At 40.1% G+C, this 23,815-nt stretch overlaps 2 protein-coding genes across 2 annotated transcripts in view; both read right to left on the reverse strand.

Annotated features, from left to right (window-relative positions):
* The window catches only part of LOC134801062 (uncharacterized), a 79,008-nt gene extending 55,199 nt beyond the window's left edge, over positions 1-23,809 (reverse strand). The window contains exons 1-5 of the mRNA XM_063773591.1: positions 23,350-23,809; positions 21,444-21,594; positions 18,366-18,525; positions 13,086-13,346; positions 11,690-11,900 (exon numbers count right to left, since the gene is read on the reverse strand). Of these exons, the coding sequence (XP_063629661.1) occupies positions 11,690-11,900; positions 13,086-13,346; positions 18,366-18,525; positions 21,444-21,594; positions 23,350-23,738 (1,172 nt within the window). The 5' untranslated portion in view covers positions 23,739-23,809. The remainder of the gene's footprint in view (positions 1-11,689; positions 11,901-13,085; positions 13,347-18,365; positions 18,526-21,443; positions 21,595-23,349) is intronic.
* The window catches only part of LOC134801033 (uncharacterized), a 338,387-nt gene that overhangs the window by 217,136 nt on the left and 97,436 nt on the right, over positions 1-23,815 (reverse strand). The window lies entirely within an intron of this gene.

A 23,815-nucleotide genomic window follows, 5' to 3' on the forward strand; every position in this document is an offset into this window, starting at 1 on the left:
CAGGCAACGCTGCGCGTGCGCGAGGGGGCGGCGCCGGTGTTCCACCGCGCGCGGCCGCTGGCGTACGCGCTGCGCGAGCGGGTTGACGCCGAGCTGGACGCCATGCTGCGGGACGGCGTCATCGAGGCCGTGGACTGCTCCGACTGGGCCTCGCCGCTGGTGCCGGTGAATAAAGCTGACGGTTCGTTGAGAATATGTGCCGACTACAAATCTACACTGAATCCGGTTTTGCTAATTGATCGATATCCCTTGCCTAAAATTGATGATTTAATGGTAAGCCTTAGCGGAGCGTGCTACTTTTCTAAAATAGACTTATCCCAAGCCTATAACCAGATCGAGCTGGATGACTCAAAAAAATATACCGTTATAAATACGCACCGCGGTCTATATAGGTATAACCGACTAGTGTACGGGTTATCGTCCAGTCCGGGAATATTCCAACGTATAATGTGTAATTTGCTGAAAGGTATACCTAATGTAGAGATATTTTTGGATGACGTGATCATTGGGGGTAAAAGTAAACAAGAACATTTAGCGGCCTTAGAAGCGGTGTTCAGCAGGTTACATAAGGCCGGTTTAAAACTAAAAAGTAGCAAATGCGTATTTTTAGTAGACGAAGTTCAGTATCTCGGGTAAGTACATAATAAGTAAGGATGGTATAAAAACTGACCCGGCCAAGGTGGAGGCGGTACTTCGGGTACCTAGGCCAAGTAATGTCACAGAGCTCCGTTCCTTCTTAGGTATTATTAATTTCTATGGGAAATTTATTAAAAATATGAGTGTGAAGTTAGTTCCACTATATGAACTTCTTAAAAAGGAAAAACAATGGTTTTGGTCTCCAGATTGTGAACGATCTTTTAAAGAAATTAAGGCAATTTTAGCCAGTGCGGAGGTACTTGCTCATTATGATCCTAAGAAACAGCTGTTTGTTACCTGTGACGCGAGCTCACGCGGCGTGGCTGGCGTGCTGACTCAGCCGGGCCCGGACGGCCGCGAGCGGCCCGTTGCCTACGCTTCGCGCACTCTCAATGACGCCGAGCGGAACTATTCACAAATACATCGCGAGGCACTAGCTATCATATTTTGTATGAATAAATTTCACCAGTATTTATATGGTCGGCATTTTACTTTACGTACAGACCATAAACCGCTAGTGTCAATCTTCGGACCCAATACCGGTATACCGACGATGGTAGCTAGTCGTATGCAGCGATGGGCAATTATTTTATCGGCCTACTCGTTTGATATAGAATATGTGCGAACGGATAATAACGGCGCGGACGGTTTTTCGCGATTACCTGTTAGTAACAAGGGTCAAGACAAATTATCGGCGCCGGAACAAACTTATTTGCACTTTGTTCAACAAGCCCTCTTGCTGGATTATAATGAAATTAAAAGAGAGACCGCACGTGACCCATTACTGTCTAAGGTTTTAAGCTACATTAGGGATGGCTGGCCAGAGTCATGTGAGATTTCGAATTTACAGCCACACTTTAATAGGAAGAACGAGCTGTACGAGGAACTAGGGTGTGTCATGTGGGGTCCTAGGCTGGTGGTACCGGAAAAGTGTACAGATAAAATATTAACTATGATTCATGAGCCCCATATGGGAATCGTCAAATCAAAGGCGCTCGCCCGCAGTTACGTGTGGTGGGCGGGAATAGACGAGGCCGTGGAGCGCGTGTGCCGCGCGTGCGTGGTGTGCGCGGCACACGCCGACGCACCGTCGCGGCACACGCCGCGCATGTGGACTTGGCCTCACCGACCCTGGTCACGTCTCCATTTGGACTACATGGGCCCTATAGGGGGCAAAACGTATTTAGTCGTAGTGGATGCGATGTCTAAGTGGATAGAGGTTTTTAATGTCACTAATACTACAGCAGGAGGGTTAATAGATCGGCTGTGCGAATTGTTCAGTAGGTTCGGCATTCCTAAACAAATAGTCAGTGATAACGGCAAGCAATTCACTTCAAAGGAACTCGAGGATTTTACAAAGTATTGTGGCATTGAACATATATTTACAGCTCCGTACCACCCGGCGTCGAACGGGTTAGCTGAAAATTCAGTTAGGACATTAAAGCGGGTGATCCGTAAGGCATTGCAAGAAAACCAGAACGTGGAGCGGGCATTATGGGCCTTTTTGATACATTACCGGAATGTAGAACACTCCACTACTGGCGAATCCCCGGCTACGCTTCTTTTAGGTAGACGGTTGCGCACGCGCTTAGATACAATTAAACCGGACAGGGAGGGACACGTGCGGCGCGCGCAGCACCGGCAGCAGGAGGCGGCGGGAGGAGTGAGTAGGAGTGTAGATATGCAGGACCAGGTCTGGTATAGGAAGTACTTGAAGGGAGAAAAATGGTTTCCGGGTCGAATAGTAGATGTTCTAGGGCCGAGCAATTATAAAGTGTTAGGTGATGATGGTGAAACCGTACACAGGCATATCGATCAATTGCGGAAACGGTCAGTTAACGGTAGGCTATCTCTGGCAGCTACCACGACGGCAATAGAACCATCCGAGACACTCGGCACAGATTCTCAAGGGCATCGTTCGGTATCGGTGGAGACACCGACAACACCGGTGAGGGTTCGGGCGGAGACGTCGGCGGCCTCCGTGGACGAGTCGCGCGGCACGGCGCACACCGCCAGCTCTGACTGCGCCTCTCCGGCTTCACCGGAGTGGCAGTTTGCTTCGCCTCATGCTTCTACACCTGCCCGGGCTCGCCCAATCCGTCAATGTAGATTAAATAAACCTAATTATAAAATTTAGAATGTAAAAACTGTTAAACCCTTTAACTGCCTATAGTGCTAAATTATTTTAAACTAGTTTATCTAATGTAACTTTATTTTTCTGAGATAACATTCGTCTCCAGCTCAATAGATGGCGGTTAAAAGGTTCCTTAGAATATTAGTGCATAAAATTAGCGTAGAGGAGTGTAATGTAGGTAGTTATAATCTTTGATAAATATGGTATGTGGGTATTTCGGGTTGTTCGCAAATAAATGGCGTACTGACGGACGTGTTGGTTTTATTACAGTTTCATTTTACGGATTTATTTTTTCTATTATTTTATCTGCGATCATATATAACCATGGATACCGGCTTTAGGAACATTACCGTTCAAATTCTCGGGCCAAATTAGCACATATACACAATTACGCCTACATTCAAATAAGACGACGCGTTTACAGAGCCTGTAATCAAAGCTGGTAAACAAAATAAGAGTCATCTTTATTCCACTAATGGTACATAGCTAAGTGTAGATGAAATGCATATAATGTCAATAACTACCAATCAGCGACATTAATCCGCTAATAACCTTCTTGCTGTACGTACTGGCCGCTGAGAGTTCGCGGTTCATATTTGATTAGAATATGACTTGGACAGGGATAGGTTTATGCTTCGAGCAACACGGAAGGGAGGCGGCATTCGCCCTATTTCCCCTCTGCCGAGGTACAAGATTAGCACGTCAATCTAATCTAGCGCGGGTAATAAAACTAGTTGCACTTGGATTTTTCACTAGACCGAGTCCAGACGCGCGCGTGAACACTGCTGCACAAAAATGCCTGTTTGCTCGGTTTTTTGTTATAAAAAGAGGTCGGGGACATCAAATTTACAAAAAGAAAGTGTTACATTTCACATGTAATATTTTTTTTTACATATCATACGTTTAATTACATTCAAACACAATTATTATATTTTAGTCTCATGTAATTGTTGGATTTATCGATTTTGCTCGCTCAGTACAAATTGCGGATCGGTCGAGCGACAAATCCGACTTCTCATCTCTCAGAATACAATAACATACTTCAACGAAAATGTGTTAGTGTGCGTGTTGTGACACTTGTCACTCGTCCGTACACAAAAAGAGATCGAGGTTTTGCAAGATTTGTCTTTGACGTGTGTCATTTTCTATGTATTTGTGTCGTCATTACAGATTGTATTTTGTATGTAAGTGTGTGAGAAGTGCGACTGTGTGCACCTTTCCCCCCGCGAAAAATGGCAGAAAGATTTGTACGGTGAGATATCGCTTGGGCCCCTCCCTTCCGATGTGTCGGAAGCCGGTGTTGCTCGAAGGGTTTATGCCATACAGTGAAGAATCAGTCAAATAATTCACTTATAATAATTTAATGCAGATTAAAAGATAACTAGTTAAAATGTTGTTATGGCATGACAGACTAACTCAACATAAGTAAATATATCATTGTTGTATAAATGTATTCCGCTATAATAAGTATTTTGTATATGTTATTATCAATCTGCATGGCAGTGCGAAGTCATGTTCAGGTATAGTCTGTCCGTTTTTCTAAGATCAAGTACGCCATAGTAAATGTATATCGGACTGGCTATACAGTCTGCAAAATTTACATGGGTACACGAATCGGGTCAAAAATATTTGAACAGGCGGAGTCACAATAAATCCCCACTTTCAGTTCAGAATATTTTATATGTATATAGCCGGTCAAGCAAGTTTGTCAGTAGAAAAAGGTGCAAAATTAAAATTTTGTATAGGACCACAGCCGTTCGCGCGCTTACATTTTCTAAATTTGCCATTTGCCGCTCTTATAATATTTTAAACTTTCGCGTTTTGTACACATATTAACTGACATTATACGAAACGAAACTGATTTACGTCGGTAAATCAAGGTAATTGAATATGATTCGCGTTAGACCCGTCTATAATGTGAGTTAATATGTTTGCCGCTCTTTTCTACTGACGGAAATGGCTTGAGAGAGAACCTACATATATGTGACAGTAGAGGGTGGATTCAAATGATCAACATTTTCAGATAATGTGTGTATTTGTTAAATTAATTCAGTGAAAGCATGATAGGAAAAATGTATCTACATATAGGAGACCGGGTATGATTATCTCACGGGTTATATCTCATGAATAGAACATATTCTAGATATCCACTCAATTTCATGTCTCTCTAATTGGACAGCTTTTTTCCATAGTTCTCTGCGAATAGCATCTTGTGGGAATCTGAATGGAAGTTATGTAAAATGACAATATCAAATTTGATTATTAATTTGAAATAACTAGGTAGTTTTTTTATAGCTCCATGTCATGAAATAAAAAAGGAAAATACAAATCTGTAAGAAGGAATTTATTACTACATTTATAATTATATAGAAAATACCTAAACCAAACACAAGTTAATAAAATAGTCTACTTCATTTAGCATAACACCATCCCTATTATCCTCGCAATTTAAAAAGTCGTATGTTGTTATGAAAGTCGTATGCAGTTGTTACGTTTTAGCTTAGCACGGTAGTATTGAAAACAAATCGTCATGTTTTTTCCAAATTCTACTGAAGTTATCTGTTTACTACAAGTGAAAAGTGATTCCACTGTCCTTGGTATGAACTAAAATAACTTCTGCACCACTTCACGACACATGAATATATTATTAATTACAAAAAAATGTTGTTTTTATAAATCAATTTAGCCATTTGTCACTGACTGTCATCTCGGTGGTACTGAGATTGCCAATCGAGCAGTTTGTAAGTACCGCCTATCGCGGGGTAGTTTGCGTTGGGTCGTAATTGAGCGGACAGAATACTTCCATGTATAGCATTTCGCTGATTTTATGTACTTAGGTAGCACTGTATGTAGGTACAGTCACCTGCAATAATATGTTACACAACAAAGGCCGCAAAAATATCTGACACGATCTTATTTGTAGAGCCATAGGAGCGTGTCACATATTTTTGCGGCCCTCGAAGAGTAACATACTATTGCAGGTGACTGTACCATGTAGGTACAATCAAGTGTAAAAATATGGATGCATAATGGGTGCATATAACTTACTCAAAAATATAGTCCCATAGTTCTTAATTCGACGCGCTGACATAAGACCTATGGGACATATTTTTGAGTATGATGTGTGCACCCCTGAATAGGTTACTGTCTGCAGTCTTTTCACTCTGACAGCTGTAATGACACGTATCACATGATGTCAATTTACGAAGCCGCAATGCACTTTAATGACGTTAACGTTCTAATAAAAGACCAATTTAAGGGGCCGGTATATGACGTTTTCGATTTAGACCTCACTTTGTAACCATAATTTGTTCAATAAATGTTTGATAATTGCATTAAATTACACGTAAATTTATTCACGAAGAAACCGTGTACCGACTCTTTATGCCATTATATTTTTAATTTGCTGTTATTCTCTACAAATCGACACTAAAAGTATCAAAAAATCAAAATATGGAGTTCCGTTTGAGACAGAAGCAAAACAATTTTGTCTTTGACAGTAATTGAATTATTGTATGATTTTGGAAGCTAGATAATTCAGCTACCAATTTATTATCGATTTATATTTTTACTCACAAAGACAACACAGAAATTCAATCTCAAATGTAAACTTTCGAACAATTTCCATACATTGACGACATCACTCAAAATTCTTCTTCAAGTCAGATGCCCGTTGGGGCTACACCGGAGCACACGTGTACTTCTTCAAATGAAAATGACAGCTTGATTTTCTTGCTTTTGACAATTATATTGACATTAAATCATATACGCACACGAGAAAGCATACCAGTAGTTAAAATGTATTTCAAAAAATAGGGTACATAAATAACAGCTCGCGTCTCATTTAAATTTCATTTGCTGTTATTTACGGGTCATTATTGTTGAAAACCGCAGTAAACTATCTTAAAATAATACGATTACAGTCGAATTTAAGTATTATCTTCCTTCAAAACTCGCTTAAAATGAAAAAAGTTTAAAGACTCATCTTTACTGATTGGGATCAATTTTTATTATGTTGGTATCATTTTGCGTCATTTTAAAAACGTATTTGACTTCTGTATGTCAATGAATTTTGATGACAACTGTAATCTTGTATTATATTATAGAACTTTTATATTAAAATATTGCCTATTAACAGGAAGAGTTATGTAATTCGTATAAGTAATACCTGAAAGTCTTGTAACTAGATCTGTAATACCATGGATTGCGACGAATAAATTATTATGATTATGCCGTTCGTTCCGTCTATATGTATAATGCGTGTACGTGCTGTTCTCTGAAAATCTTCAAGAAAAAATAAAGGCTAGACCAGCACTAAGTACTAGCAAGTTTTTGCGGCTTTGGAGACCGAGATGAAGCTTACAGGCCAATAGCGTTGTGGCCTGGTTATTGTTATGTATACCTATGTATCGAATGTTTTATAAATTTACTATAAAAAGCAATGTTTTATTTCGATTAGGTCTACATTTTGTGCATATTGCATATCTGAAGTATTTTCGTACTAAACCTGAAACTTTCGTTGAAACTAAATAAAATAATTATTCCAAATGTACAGTCACCTGCAATTTATGTTACACAACGAAGGCCGCAAAAATATCTGACACGATCTTATTTGTAGAACCATAAGAGCATGTCACATATTTTTGCGACCTTCGAAGAGTAGGTACCGTCATTACTCATTATCATCAACTTTGCCCGCTTTTTTTTTAAACACGAATTTCTCAAAAAAAATCACATCATATGACTTTTTTTTGCTCAGCACGTCCATTGTGATCAAACGCATCAGTTTATGTGAAGAAAACATTTTTTTATCGTGTTTTTACCCATTTTTTTGCGTTTTAGAGGGCGGGCAAATAAAAAAATATCCGGGGTTTTCGCCAACATTGCCCACGTCAATTTGGTATTCAAATACAGCTCGTATATATGATGATGATGTCTAAGGATCACTTAAAGGTTTTGGGCAATCCTACCATTCCCTGTTAATAACTTAGCGATAAGTGTAAAAACTTTTAAATAAATTTGCTGGGCAATGTTGCCTACCCGTTTTTGCCCATTTCCAAATAAGGCTCGCCTAAGCATTTTACAAAGGCTAGGGTTGTCACTTTTGAGAAAATCTGTTACAATAGTTTAATGACCAAAAATATGATTTTTGTTGTGTTTTCATTCGTTAACGGGATAAAACATCTAAATAAAGGATAATAAGACAAATTAAATACAGTATATATTTATAAACTTATTTTAGTGTACAAACATAACCTTCTTTTACTTGCGAAGTTGGGTAAATTAGATGAAAGTGACAACCCTAATCCGTTTTTGGTGGTGGGCAATGTTGGTATGGATGCCAAATTACCGGATTACTTTGCCCACCGCTAAAACTTTTGTGTATTTAGGCCTTATTAGTTTAAATCTCAATAGACATAATCTGTGCTTCATGTGTTATAACTGAAACCCGGAAATATTTGTCAAAGGGTTCTCAATTTTTTCTACTTGCATTCATTATTTATCAATTTTTTGCCCGCCGAAATATACCCTATATTAGACAACTCGCTCAAACTCAAAATTCCCAAGTCAAGTTATGCACAAGTTTTTGGCATATACTTTGTCAGAAATATAACCAATTTTCTACTAAAAACAGCAGGGTGGCCATAACTATTATCAATTTTTCTACATTAACGAATTTGTTTAAAATTGTCGTTTTGGGCAAAGTTTCCCTGGAGGCAAAGTTGGCGCTAATGACGTAACATATTATTGCAGGTGACTGTACATAAATGTTTCGGTGATTTTGAGATTATTTTCCAGGTTAGTTTACTAACAATCAAGTTATGCAGATACCGATTTCGTGAACGTATAAGTAGTAAGGTACCGCTATTGTTTAGCGATACCGATTATTTTTGAAGGTAAAACTATACCGGTTGAAATATAAAGATATTAAAATTACAGCAGGGACCATCATTTTTTATAGGTGTACCTAAACCATCATTGGCCGAGCGTTAGCAAAGGTCTCCGTTTCAGCTTGGGCAAAAATGCTTTTGTATGTTCTCCTTTGCAGATCACATTTCTCAACTGATTCTCGTGAAAATTTGTAAGCAGGTTCGATAGAACTATTCTGTTTCGCTTTATCCGCCAAAATGGAATTGCCACCCTGCTGAAACTTTATTTATTTAAATTCCTATTGAATGGATTTTGCACCTTATGAAAAACCGTATAGAGTAGTAAATAACATTTTACATCTGACTTAATGACATCTTGTTTTATTCGCTTTAATTGTACAAAACGCGTATCTCGACAAAGCAATAGTAGGTAGTAAAACAGTCAACAATCAAATGAATTAAATAGGTACGTCACGTGTGACATGAACAGACAAGGAAAGCAAGATTAAATGCATTGTTTCTCTTTCATCTTTAAATGGAATGCTTTTACCCTCAAAGGAGGCTAGTGGTCAATACTAAACTAAAAGTCCAATCTTAAAAAAACATGATGGGTCACTGACCTGTCCCAGTAAAGTGAGGTAGTGTGCGTGAAGTGCGCTTGTGTGTGAAATGGGGTAAATTGACAGAATCTGATATTTTACCCACCGCTACCGTCGCCTTAAGACTGCCAAGTGAACAGCCGAGTCCTTTGAGCGCTAAAAATAAACTATTGAAGAGAATTGGACGCAAGATCCGTGAGTTAAGATTATATACTTGATCAAGCAAACCTTGTCAGTTGAAAAAGGCGGCAAATTTGAAAAATCGCGGGTTAGAAACATTACGTTTGAACCACTTTGAACTGTTCGAAAATCGCGTGTCATTTATATCTTATCTGTGGAACTGTTTTGTTTAAGGCCGTAACACACTATCGCACCGCACCGCGACCTCCCCATAAGTGAGAGCGAGAAAGAGATATCTGCTTCTCGCTCTCACTTATGGGTGCGACACACCAAGGTCGCGGTGCTATAGATATATAGTCCGTTTTTTTAGCATTAGAAAGAACTTCGCAGAAGTAAGCTTGTGGTTCCAAATCCGGCACTTTTAGCGGTAATAATTTGAAGTAAATTATATGTATTGACCATGCTACATTAGATAATTCAATAATTATTAACAATTAAAGAGCCTGATAAAAACTGCACGCTTGCTTCTGTGGAGTTCTTTCTAATGCTAAAAAAACGAACTATAGTGGGTTACCACTTTAACATTTCATCGTTGTTCGATGTACATTGCTGCTTTTTGTTCGTTTCCTAGGGATACCATACTTTAGCTTGCTTTACTGTGCTACTGACATATCCGGCTTGACAGACTATAGTTACAGTAACCTACGCTAATAAAAGGAACGTGGGTCGTGGGTCAATGTACGAAAATCTTTGTACCTTTGTACATAGTGTCCTTACTTTAGAAACTGTAAAGTATAACTGATCATATTTTTTTACAAGCTTTTATTTAGTTTCACCTGACCGTTGTCTGTCTGTCTGTGTGTGTGTAATCAAATCTTGCAAGTTAAATTTGATCCACTTCCCGGTTTCCGATTGAGCTGAAATTTTGCATACATACGTAAGTCGGGTGACAATGTAATATTATGGTGTCATCGAGCTGATCTCATGATGGAGACCGGAGGTGGCCATAGGAACTCTGTGATAAAACAACGAAACCTAATTGTGTTTGGGGTTTTTAGAATTGCCTCGATGAGTATTAGTTGCCTGTGGAAAAAAAGTACAGTCGGCGATAAAAGCTTGTACCAAAAATGAAATTTTTGCCAAAAACTTATTTTAACAAGCTTTTATTAGGTCGACCTGTATGTAACTAACTGTAATGGAATCTAAGGTAACTAATTTAACCATCTTCCAAGGATCGTAGCGTCATGAAAATTGGCAGCTGTATGTAGTTCTGATGACAATACAATAATATGGTACTGTCGAACTGATCTGATGATGGAGACAGGAGGTGGCCATGGGAACTCTGTGATGAAACAACGCAACCTAATTGTGTTAGGGGTTTTTAGAATTGTCTTGATGAGTATTAGTTGTCTGTCGTAAGAAAAGTACAGTCAGCGATAAAAGCTTGTACCAAAAATGAAATTTTTGCCAAAAACTTATTTAGTCTTCATTAAAAACCCACATCTTTAGCCCCCATTCGCGCGGGAGCTTTTTCAACGCGCGTTAAAAAGGCGTTTGAATGACACAAATGGATAACCATGTATGTATTCACACGACAGCGGTGGCGCTTTTTATCAAGCGTTGTTGGATTTTCGACTTGGTCGTTAAATCGAATTTAGAGTGCAGACAGATTCAAGTGCTTTTTTAACGCGCGTTGAAAAAGCTCCCGTGCGGATGAGGGCTTAGGATAGTTTTCTTGTAGTTGTCAAGAGTAGTTTAAAACTTGTGTAAAATCTGAAACGTAGACTTTTACAAGTTAGTAGGCAGACCGACGTGCAGACAGACAAAAATGCAGACAGGTAGACATTCGGATAGGTAGACAGGCAGACAATCACACAGGCAGACAGGAAAACAGACAGACAGGTAGACAGACAGACAGATACTGCACTTACCTAAGTAAAAGCAGCATCAGGAACAAGCCAGTAAGTGCGTAGGTCCAAGACAGCCAGGCCAGCAGCGTGTCAGCGCGGTTGCGCAGGTCGGTGATGACGCCGGTGGCCGCTTGGCTGACGGGCTGGGATCCGTTAGAGCACACACACACACACTGTGCCATTCTGTCACACTCGCTGCACGTTATATTACTAGACTCACCTAAGTAAAAGGAGCATCAGGAACAAGCCAGTAAGCGCGTAGGTCCAAGACAGCCAGGCCAGCAGCGTGTCAGCGCGGTTACGCAGGTCGGTGATGACGCCGGCGGCCGCTTGGCTGACAGGCTGGGTTCCGTTACAGCACACACACACACACTGTGCCATCTCTGTCACACTCGCTGCACGTTATATTACTAGACTCACCTAAGTAAAAGGAGCATCAGGAACAAGCCAGTAAGAGCGTAGGTCCAAGACAGCCAGGCCAGCAGCGTGTCAGCGCGGTTGCGCAGGTCGGTGATGACGCCGGCGGCCGCTTGGCTGACGGGCTGGCTGCCGTTGCAGCAAGAGTGGGAGCGGCGGATGTGAATGTCGACGGAGAGCAGGGATTGCAGGCGGGTTGAGTATGTGCTTAGTTCTGGAACAATACGTAAAGGCCCCTGTACATATTGAGCCAGCGTGAGCCAGTCTAGGGGACGCATTTATGCGTTAGAGGGAGCAAGTGATATTTCTATCTCATTCTACCGCATAGCTGTGTCCCCTGGACTGGCCTGCGTTGGCCCAATATGTACAGGGGCCTTAACAGGTAGAACTTAGAAAATACTCGGTCAAGTCTTACAAAACTAAAATAACGTTGCACGAAGAATTTCGTACATTGACCCACCTGTTGGTATCTCTATCGCACTCGCGTAATTATATTGCGTGTCCCGCTCACACAGTGACATTGACCGCCGGCATCACAGGCGAGACAGCAATATAATTACGCGTGTGTTCCGTATAAAGACTCGATCTGTCAACAATTTTGCAGGGTTTATCTCTCTCTATCACTCTTCCATATAAGTGCGACAGAGATATATTATTGTGCATTTTGTTCGCTAAGGCGCAAACGATTGGCATCTTGGCTAGGCCCCCAGTAAAGAAAACAAGGTAAGTACCTAAATGTTATTATAGGGTGTATTACCTAACCAATGAATTGTTCGCGAAGACAATACATTTTGTTTTTTGTAATGAAATAAGAGTGTCTGAAAACTCTGAAAAGGACTAGAGTCTGTACAAAAAAGTCAAGTCCCTAACAAGTTGAAAACAACTCGAGTTTAGACTTAATTATATGAGTCTTAAAAACAGTAGAGCTTTAAAGCAGAGGACTCAAAGGACTCGAGTCTTAGCTCTTAAGGCCTGTGCACACCGGCTGCGTGAGCGTGACGTGCACGTGCGCATGCGGCGTTGTAATATACAGATCCTTATGAGAGACGGCACACCGCTTGCGTTACGTGTGCGTGTGCGGCTCCAACATTTTAGCGCACGCACACGCGCACGTCACGCACACGCAAGCCGGTGCGGCTCGGCCTTTAACCCTTTCCCAGGCATGTAGCTTAGTATGACTTATCGTCCACATACGCGCCAATAGAATTTATAGCTTAGTAATCCAATTTAAGGTTCAAATTAAATGTGACTTGTCTTCAAATTAATATCAAAGCTGGATATTTGGATTTTTTGGGAAAACCTTGTAGTGTATATTGGTGCGGCCTGGAAAAGGGCTGACTAACACTAGCTGCAACTGCTGCAAGTATAACTTAAGGCCACAATAAAACCAGGGACTTACTTTTTTTAACAGTAGCCACAATGCTTCCCTTCGCAAAATCTCCAACCACGCAAATCGGCTCTTGTTGCCTCAGATTAAAACACACAGAGTTCACTATCAGCTCCCAATCCCACTGGTTTGACAGTATCGGGAACTCTTTATCACAATCTTCCGTGCCTTGGGCGAGGATTTTGGTGCAGTGCTCGTATGGTGTGCCTAGTTTTTCGTTGCAGATCAGTTCGATGGAATTTAGCCAGGATAGAGACGACTGAAGGACGTGAGCTGTGCAACAAAGACAAATTGGGTTAACACATTCACTGCCACCAACGCATATGTGCGTTCACCGTCATACAAGTTTGTTCCTAGGCCACGCCGTGACAGTGAATGCGTTAAAATTTAAAATAATTTGAAATATGCAAGAGAGTGGAGTTTCTTGGAGAGCGGAAGCAAAATGATGCCATTAAAGATACAAATTACTAAATTTTTTGGTTTGTTTGGAACGACATCAAATAAGAGTTCATATAAGAGTGCCCACACTAAACGATTTTACATGATAGGTACATCATTGATCAAGTTTTGATCCACCTTATTTTTCCTTTTCAAATTGCATCTTATTTGTCACAAGATTTGTTACTACACTTACTACATATCTATTCGCACCAAATTATAACCGGCGGCCATAATTGCTTAGCGCCACTTGCATCACATTTGATATCCCTGTAAGACCCAGGCCAATTTATGCGCTTCTGAATGGTGTATCAAAGTATCGTAAGTTCGAATCTTGCCGGAAGCGGTGAATGTATCCATTTTAAGCCTGCGTTTCGACCAGAGATGTGCAAGGATGCGTTGCGAGGGATGTGTTTTTAAGAACCAATTAATAGAACCACTGCGCTGAGCGAGGAAAACAAATGAAGTGATTCTATTGGTTCTTAACAAACAGATCCCTCGCAACGCTTCCTCGCACAGTTCTGGTCGAACGCAGCCTATTATACCCTCTTGAGTCCCTGAGGCCTTTAGAGTCTGTGCGGAAAGAGAAGAGTCATGGAATGTATTAGTCCGGTGGCCGGCTGCATGAAACAAACCTCATCAAAAAATAGAATATACCTACCCTGTAGAGGTACCTGACATTTAGTAGCTTCCAACGCACTTGGTCGGCCTAGGCTTAACCTGGCAGATTTTGTACAAATGGCAAAAACGTTGGACAAAAAATTATCAAAAAAAACCTCATCGAAAAATAGAATGAAACTTGTATGGTAGTTAGTATACCTGACCTTGAGGACAGTAAAAAAAAAGTGGTCGGCCTCACCTTAGCCTGGCAGTTTTTGTAGTCCGACCAGATTTATTGGGTCACGTGAGAGCTACAATTTACCTCATCGAAAAATAGAATGAAACAAACGGATTATAATAGCTAAAATAAGCCTGTTGACGTATGTCTTGGTCGGCCTCACCTTAACCTGGCAGTTTTTGCAGTCCGACCAAATTTATAAAAAAATCATCAAAAATTTTTTATCGAAAAATCGTATGAAACTGGTATGGTACGATGGCTGCCTTTGAGGACAGTAAAAAAAAGTGGTCGGCCAAATCCTGTGTTGGCAGGTTCCTGTGTCCGACCAATTTTGTGGTACCACGTGAGAGCTACAATTTTACCTCATCGAAAAATAGAATGAAACAAACGGATTATAATAGCTAAAATAAGCCTGTTGACGTATGTCTTGGTCGGCCTCACCTTAACCTGGCAGTTTTTGCAGTCCGACCAAATTTATACAAAAATCATCAAAAAATTTTTATCGCAAAATCGTATGAAACTTGTATGGTACAATAGCTGCCTTTGAGGACAGTAAAAAAAAAGTGGTCGGCCAAATCCTGTGTTGGCAGGTTCCTGTGTCCGACCAATTTTGTGGTACCACGTGAGAGCTACAATTTACCTCATCGAAAAATAGAATGAAACAAACGGATTATAATACCTAAAATAAGCCTGTTGACGTATGTCTTGGTCGGCCTCACCTTAGCCAGGCAGTTTTTGCAGTCCGACCACATTTATAAAGAATAATAATTTATATATTGAAAATATGGTTTCTTCGCAGCTTGAACTTAACTTAATAATGCTAACTGAAAAAAGTCATAAGTAAATGAGTCCATGGAGGTCTTAGAGCGCTTTAAAAAAAAGAAAACATTCAGTTCAAATTTTATTCATAAATCTATCTAATATCTAAATAACGTTTTCTAACTACTGACTTGGTTTCAGAGTAACACTTACGTTGAGATGATGTCTCACAGATGTCAAAAATAAAAAGGTTTTCATCGATTTTTGACAAGTTTTGAATCGTATATCCTACTTTTCCACTACAGATAGAATGAGGAGGCATAACTGACATTTTATCACGCCAGGTGGCGCCCCCTTGTGGAGTTGCTGTCACTGTCAAATCACATACATTGTTTCCAATAAATTGTAAACATTCTCCTTTTTTAACCGACTTCCAAATCCCAAAGGAGGAGGTTATCAATTCGGTTGTATGTTTTTTTTTCTCCACAATACTGCAATAGTGTGCGACAAATTGTGGAAATATACCTATAGGATCTCCCTTTTTTCCCAAGGACCCGATATGCATAAATCGGTGAGAAAAAGCTTTGAGTACCAAAAACTAAGGCAAATGACAAAGACCGTTTGTGTAGGCTGCATTTTAAGGAAGATAAATATTTTGGAAAGAGTAAATACACAGGTAAGCTAAGTTTTAACGAAGTAGTACATAATTTAGGGCATAATGGCTTGGCCACACATGCTGTATTCCATACGCATCATGACTTTGTGTACCTATCTGATGGGCGGGCGTATATGAAACGCCTTCTTGTACATGCAGGTGATCCAGGTATACACCAAAGCTTAGTTTTCAATCGAACACTTGTTATATAAGAGGAAAAACTGCACGTGAGCCTTCCAAAATTTTAATAAACGGTAAAATACACAAGATAACCTCACATATATTAAGTGATTATCTTTGCATCAAATCAGCCTTTTTTCCATCAACTGTAGCATTTCTCCTTCGAAGCTCGGTTTGTAGAAAAGAAATTCCCACCTTACCAGTGGTAACTACTGGGAATAAAAATTCCCAGTAGGTACCACCAAACCGAGTTGGTGGTAACTACCAGGATTTTTTTTTCCCAGTAGTTACCAGTGGTAAAAGGTGGGAAAATAATTCCCAGTAGTTACCACTGATAAGAACTTGGTGGTAACTAGTGGGAATAACCCTTTTATTGTTAATAATTACTGTTAATCATAATCATCTTCGGAGTCGAAGTCTGACGAACTTTCCCCAGACTCCGACTTATCTATTGTTATTTCTTCGACTCGCAAAGGCGTTATGTGTCCTTCAAACCATTTGATCTTATACATTTCATCTCTTAATGTCCAGCCACAATGTGTTGCATCAAATTTGATGCAAGTGGATTCTGCCGCACACTGCCACATTGAATTTATGAAAGCCGTCCGTAACAAGCCATACGTCAACAGGTTTATTTTAGCTATTATAATCCGTTTTTTTTTTCATCCTATTTTCGATGAGGTAAATTGTAGCTGTCACGTGGTACCACAAATTTGGTCGGACTGCAAAAACTGCCAGGCTACGGTGAGGCCGACCAAGCCATACGTCAACAGGTTTATTTTAGGTATTATAATCCGTTTGTTACATTCTATTTTTCGATGAGGTAAATTGTAGCTCTCACGTGGTACCACAAAATTGGTCGGACACAGGAACCTGCCAACACAGGATTTGGCCGACCACTTTTTTTTTACTGTCCCAAAGGCAGCTATCGTACCATACAAGTTTCATACCATTTTTCGATAAAAAAATTTTTGATGATTTTTTTATAAATTTGGTCGGACTGCAAAAACTGCCAGGTTAAGGTGAGGCCGACCAAGACATACGTCAACAGGCTTATTTTAGCTATTATAATCCGTTTGTTTCATTCTATTTTTCGTTGAGGTAAATTGTAGCTCTCACGTGGTACCACAAAATTGGACGGACACAGGAACCTGCCAACACAGGATTTGGCCGACCACTTTTTTTTTACTGTCCTCAAAGGCAGCTATCGTACCATACAAGTTTCATACGATTTTTCTATAAAAACTTTTTGATGATTTTTTTTATAAATTTGGTCGGACTGCAAAAACTGCCAGGTTAAGGTGAGGCCGACCGAGACATACGTCAACAGGCTTATTTTAGCTATTATAATCCGTTTGTTTCATTCTATTTTTCGATGAGGTAAATTGTAGCTCTCACGTGGTACCACAAAATTGGTCGGACACAGGAACCTGCCAACACAGGATTTGGCCAACCACTTTTTTTTTACTGTCCTCAAAGGCAGCTGTCGTACCATACAAGTTTCATACGATTTTTCGATAAAATTTTATGATGTTTTTTTTATAAATTTGGTCGGACTGCAAAAACTGCCAGGTTAAGGTGAGGCCGACCAAGACATACGTCAACAGGCTTATTTTAGCTATTATAATCCGTTTGTTTCATTCTATTTTTCGATGAGGTAAAATTGTAGCTCTCACGTGGTACCACAAAATGAGTCGGACACAGGAACCTGCCAACACAGGATTTGGCCGACCACTTTTTTTTTACTGTCCTCAAAGGCAGCCATCGTACCATACCAGTTTCATACGATTTGTCGATAAAAAAATTTTGATGATTTTTTTATAAATTTGGTCGGACTGCAAAAACTGCCAGGTTAAGGTGAGGCCGACCAAGACATACGTCAACAGGCTTATTTTAGCTATTATAATCCGTTTGTTTCATTCTATTTTTCGATGAGGTAAATTGTAGCTCTCATGTGACCCAATAAATCTGGTCGGACTGCAAAAACTGCCAGGCTAAGGTGAGGCCGACCAATTTTTTTTTACTGTCGTCAAGGTCAGGTATCCTACCATACAAGTTTCATTCTATTTTTCGATGAGGTTTTTTTTGATGAATTTTTGTCCAACGTTTTTGCCATTTGTACAAAATCTGCCAGGTTAAGCCTAGGCCGACCAAGTGCGTTGGAAGCTACTAAATGTCAGGTACCTCTACAGGGTAGGTATATTCTATTTTTTGATGAGGTTTGTTTCATGCAGCCGGCCACCGGACTATATGGGACCCAATACATTCTACGACTCTTTTCTTTCCGAACTGACTCTATAAAATAAAGGATTTAATCCATATCGAATTTTGAATTAAAATGGAATACACGAAGGTTCCAAACTGCAATAATGACAAGGGGGACTCAGGAGGATAGGTACGCAATATAAAAAATAATACTCACCTATACTCATGGTCAGGCGATGTATCCTCACCATCAAACTCTTCATGTTCACCGCCAAATATTCGATCTTCTCTATGGTCCCGCTCATCGTTGCTTGGACCAGATTCAACGGACTTTCCTTGGTTTCCTTGATCTCTTTGACACTGGTTTTTATATGTTCCTAGAACGTTGGAAAACGAAGTGGGATTTAAACCAAAATTTGATGTGGTGTTACGAAACAAAAAATAAAGATATTATTCCAAGTAGTGAAGTACCGTCACCAATGCGTTGGTCAGACCTAGTCAAAAATGCATTGAATGGACCACTCCATGAATGTACAAGAAAGTGCTACAATACGGGAAGAAAGGCGACGGATTGTGAAGCTTGCCACCGGGCCGGTGATATGACGACCACGACCACTCTGACAAGAGTGTGACGACAAAGAAAAAGTGAAGTACCGTAGGTAGCACAAACAAGCCATCTAATTTTAAAAGCCGTACCCATAAGTGAGAGCGAGAAAGAAATCTCTTTCTCGCTCTCACTTTTGAGTGCGGCGCACCAAGATCGCGGTGCGGTAGTCTGATACGGCTTTAAGGTCTGTATACCAGCTGTTAGCTACTGCGACCTGCGACATCTAGATGTCTTGAGCCCCCTCCACACTCGCGTTCACGGCTTCGCGCCGCGATTCGCGCACGAGTGTGGAGTGGGCTTTGAACTCCTCAAGCTCTTATGGCTCCTCTACACGATGGGCCAGCGCCGGCCACTCCAAGGGACGCAGCCTAGCGGTAGAATGAGATAGCAATATCACTTACTCCCTCTAACGCATAAATGCGTCCCTTGGAGTGGCCGGCGCTGGCCCATCGTGTAGAGGAAGCCATTAGAAATTGCTGTAGGTATGTATTTGCTGCCGCAACTATGTTACAGCATTTATACCTCCAAAAAGAGACCCTAAATTACTCAGCCTAAGGCTGTAAATTAATTGGTTTAACGCTGAAAGCGCCGACATAAGGCTGACTAATTCTGTTCTGATGCTGCACTAAGTCATATGGTCAAGGAACTCTTTTAAACAGCATATACTGTGCTAAACGTGGTACCCTCTAAAGTTCTGCCCGTTCAGTATTTAAAATAATAGGGACATTCTAGAAAAGTGTCGGTTACGTTACCTACGTTCGAATTCTACGCTGGTGATGCCGCGGGCTAAGCTAATATAGTATTAAGTAGTATACAATGGAAGCGAGAAACATGTGTACCTATTCTCAGGAGAAACGTCACATCGCCACAACTGAATTAAGAATGAGCGTGCGATCAGCAATCCAAAGATATAAAAAAATTGTGTCCGCTTTTTGAAAAAAAAACTTATTTCACGAAGGCGTGCTATTCCTAGCCACAGGTTAATGAATGCTTTAAAACAAGACAAATCGCGGCCAACCACCCCACCCTCCACTTAATTTCTACGCGTCATGAATAAAATCTAAAACATCTATAACATTTAGCAAAATATTGAGTTGTCACAAACATGTAAACACTTGGAGTGGTTATCTACTTGGAGTAAGGTGAACATTTGTATACATTATTATGACACAGCTTGTACAATGACCTTAGTTCATGAACCTTTTAAGTGGTGTGATATTTACGAGTCTACTTTGAGTATTATTTATGTACGTCTGTTATTATAAAGGGAAAAAGATAATATTCTTGTGTTTGCAAGAGAGGTATTATTTTTGGAAAAGTTTATGAAAAGGGGAAACATTTATGAGTTAATTATGAAAAATATTTAAGTTATTAAAAATTTACATTCTTTTGCTTTCATAAGTAATAGTTACTGATTTTTAAAAAGCGTTTTTCAATTAAAAGACACCTCAAGATCGCGTGGTCTTGTGCTAATCCTAAAAAAACGAACCATAAGTAGGTATAGGTAATAAAAAAATTGCTAGTAAGAGGTCACTGTGGCGAAGTCCGGCATACTTTATTTTTTTTGACTTTGGAGTGATCTAGTTCCGTTAAATATTCACCTATGTTACTGCTTGTAATCGCATACGATGAAGAATTTAATAATTAATAGTTTAGCCTTAGTGACAGGTCATTTCAAGCACAAATTAAGCAAAAACTATGGCATTTTTTTAAATTCGGTGAGTAGACGGACTTCCCGTGCAGTTTAAGGGAAGTCCGTCTAGTTATGATATTAGCCAATCTATGGGTGCGTATATGTTCGTAGTCAAATTCCTAAAAAGAACGGATCAAGACAATGAAAAGTGTATTTTAAACTTGTTAATATACGGTTCAGATTCGAAATAAACACCATTTTTCTGAAACAAAGGCAAGTCGCCATATACTACCGAAATGGGGTGGTAAACCTTTTTTGGCAAATAATTAAACATAATATTTTTTTTGATTTCCGAAATAAAAGATCAATAGTAATTTTAAAATGAATTTTAATCGTTTCTTTTAATTTACTGAGATCAAAATTTAATAAAGTAACATCATGCGCAAAGTCAGGAGGATTTTTTGATACCTTATCAAATCGTTATAATATTAAAGTCGCAAAAACAGTTGGTGATCTCTGATTTAACGAAAGTCCGGCATATGACGGACTTGCCTTGAACATAATAGACGGACTTTCCAACTTAGTCAAATTTTAATATGATAAATTGTGGAACGTATAATTACAAAACTAAGTTAATTTCTGATATTTTAAAAATAGAATAAAGACAACTGGTTCTTATGCTACCTACGTAGTTACTTTCTGATGCACAATCTTTTCAAAAACTATTTTTAACAATTTTTTTCGAACGGCTGTCGCACTATGACTTCGAGTTCAAAACACGAAATGACTTGTTGAGGCGGATTGCTCTGAAGTTGGCTGTCACATCCATCTGTTTTACAGTGACGGAACTAGCGCGAAAAACTGGTTAATCGACTGGACTCCAAAGTCGCATACGCCTTCAAATTCAAAAGTTATAACGTGTTGACGGACTTGCCTTGTAGACGGACTTGCCTTACTAAGAAATCGAGGGGGGGGGGGGGGGGGGAGCTTTTGCCCAGCAGTGGGACACCGTTTAGGCTTAGGTACTTATAATAAATAAATAAATAAAGACATACCTGCCCACAAGCCAAGGAAGCAGAGAGGGTATCCAGGTTCTTCAAAGTGTTGGCGGCTGGTCCAGTGAGGATGAGAACCAAGGCGTAGCAGGCCAGGGTGTACCGGCCGACACGTGAGAAGAGACCAGGTATTAGCAGGAGAAACAAGCATCTGGAAGAGTGACAACCTTGTTAACACTGTCAGTTAACAGCAAAAGTATCTAATCGTGTGAAGCGTTCAAAATATCTGTACGAGAAATAACAAGAGCGTGTGCAGCAAGGAAAATTTGTACAATTTTATATCGTGCAATAAAGTTTAAATAAATAAATAAATGAAGCGAATTCTGCAGCATCTTTTACGTTGGTCGCTAGGTAGGTACGTATGTAGTAGTAGCAGGGGTGCGAAACTCCTGACTTCGGCCAAACTCGGCTCCGCTCGGCTCAGCATTGCTCCGAGCAATTAATAGGGTTGGCACCACTTGACTTCCTTTGGCGTGCACGACCACAGATAAGATAATCACTTGAATTTTGACAACCCTAAATAGCCGAAAGGGATAGTGCCATATATTAGAAAGGGATAGTATGATTCGACCCTGAACCGCTGTCAAACTTCGGTTTTGTAGGAAGATTCCTTTCTGTACGGTAGTACTATTATTTATTCTGTGGTAGTAGTTAGGTAGGTAGTAGTTAGGTACAGTCAGCAGCAGAAATTGCTAAGCGGGCGAGGTGTTCAAAATGAGCTTGACGCGACTTTTATTGTTAAGAGAATAAGAGCGTGTCAAGGTAAATTTGAACACCTAACCCGCTTAGCAACTCCAGCTGCTGACTGTACGTAGTATAGGCAGGTAATAGTTAGGTAAAAATACTTGACATGGGTCCTAAAATGTTTATTTTGTACATAATTACATAATTGACCTAGCGTTAGCGAAGGTCTCCGCTTCAGCTTGGACAAAATGCTTTTCCTCTACAGGTCGCAATTCTAAACTGATTCTCGTGAAATTTCGTGAGCAGGTTCGATGATTAAATAGATTTTTTTGTCAATTCAACTTTTGGAAGTTTTTCAAAATGGCTGAGCCATAATTTTTTTCAGTTTTAAGTTATGCTCGCGAGGTCTACAGCTCACAAAGTCACTATTAGTTACCTACCGCTACCTAACACATTGACTGCTAGCTACCCGCTAGACGGTTCTCGTTCTAGGCGCTTTTCGCTACAAAGCGGAAAACCCACGTTATCGGCTACGAACGTAGCGCGTAGCTCACGCTGGCACCAAATGGTAGGTATAAATGCTAAATGGTGCTACAAATGCTACGCCGTAGCATGTAGCATTGTCATTCTTCTACATATATCTATAGTATTATGATTATGACGATCGTCTGGAGCTCTACATAAAAGTGTTTTCCGGCTCGATTCGGAAAATGAATTAGAGACTCACTAGATATGAAATAGTAAAGATATGTGACGTTCCACGGCAAAAGGTATCTTATGGCGGCTGGCGCCGCGATTGCGGGAAATGAATTAGAGATTCACTAGATATGAAATAGTAAAGATATGTGACGTTCCACGGCAAAAGGTACCTTAAGTCGCATAGCGCCGCAATAATATTGAAGCGGCGTTAATAACAGCGTAAGCGCCAACCGCCATAAGGTTCCTTTACACGTGGGACGTCACATATCTTTACTATATCGTATCTAGTTAATCTCTAATTCATTTCCCGAATCGCGCCGTTCGCTGTTGAGTAGGTACGACCTATATCTAATGGCTCCTCTTCACGTTGGGCCAACGCCAACGCCAACGAGGGACGCAGCCATGCGGTAGAATGAGATAGCAATATCACTTTGCTCCCTCTAACGCATAAATGCGTCCCTCGTTGGTGTTGGCGTTGGCCCAACGTGAAGAGGAGCCATAAAATATTGGATGAAGAACTAACCTGACTGTGGAACTAAAAACGACGCCCAAAGTTATTGCCAAGCCAATAGCCCAACCCAAAACACTCCAAACAGACAACTGACAAACGAAGACAGTGTAAAGAAAATATGTCAAAATTCCCCCGACGATACCAATCACAATTTTTAAGACAAAACTTGAATTTTCCTTCAGACAAATGCACGAATTCGCAAGTCTCGAACCCTCAGGGCACAAGCTTCTGTAAACTTGTTCGAATTTCTTCTGCGACTCATTACGGTACACAGTCCATTTTTGATATAAACTGCTCCGTAATTCTGTCTTGGAATTTATCGAATTCATTTTCTCCTTTTCATATTTCAGTCTGTATTTTTCTATAGTTCGCGCTTTCCAAAGAAGAGCGAGGTACGCCATTTTGGCGGATTATTTGTGTTCACTTGATATTATATTTGTTTCGGGACTTCATTATTCTAAAATTTCGCTTCGTGAAA

The sequence above is a fragment of the Cydia splendana genome, chromosome 21 (genome assembly GCF_910591565.1).
Source record: "Cydia splendana chromosome 21, ilCydSple1.2, whole genome shotgun sequence".
In the NCBI taxonomy this organism is placed as follows: Eukaryota; Metazoa; Arthropoda; class Insecta; order Lepidoptera; family Tortricidae; genus Cydia; species Cydia splendana.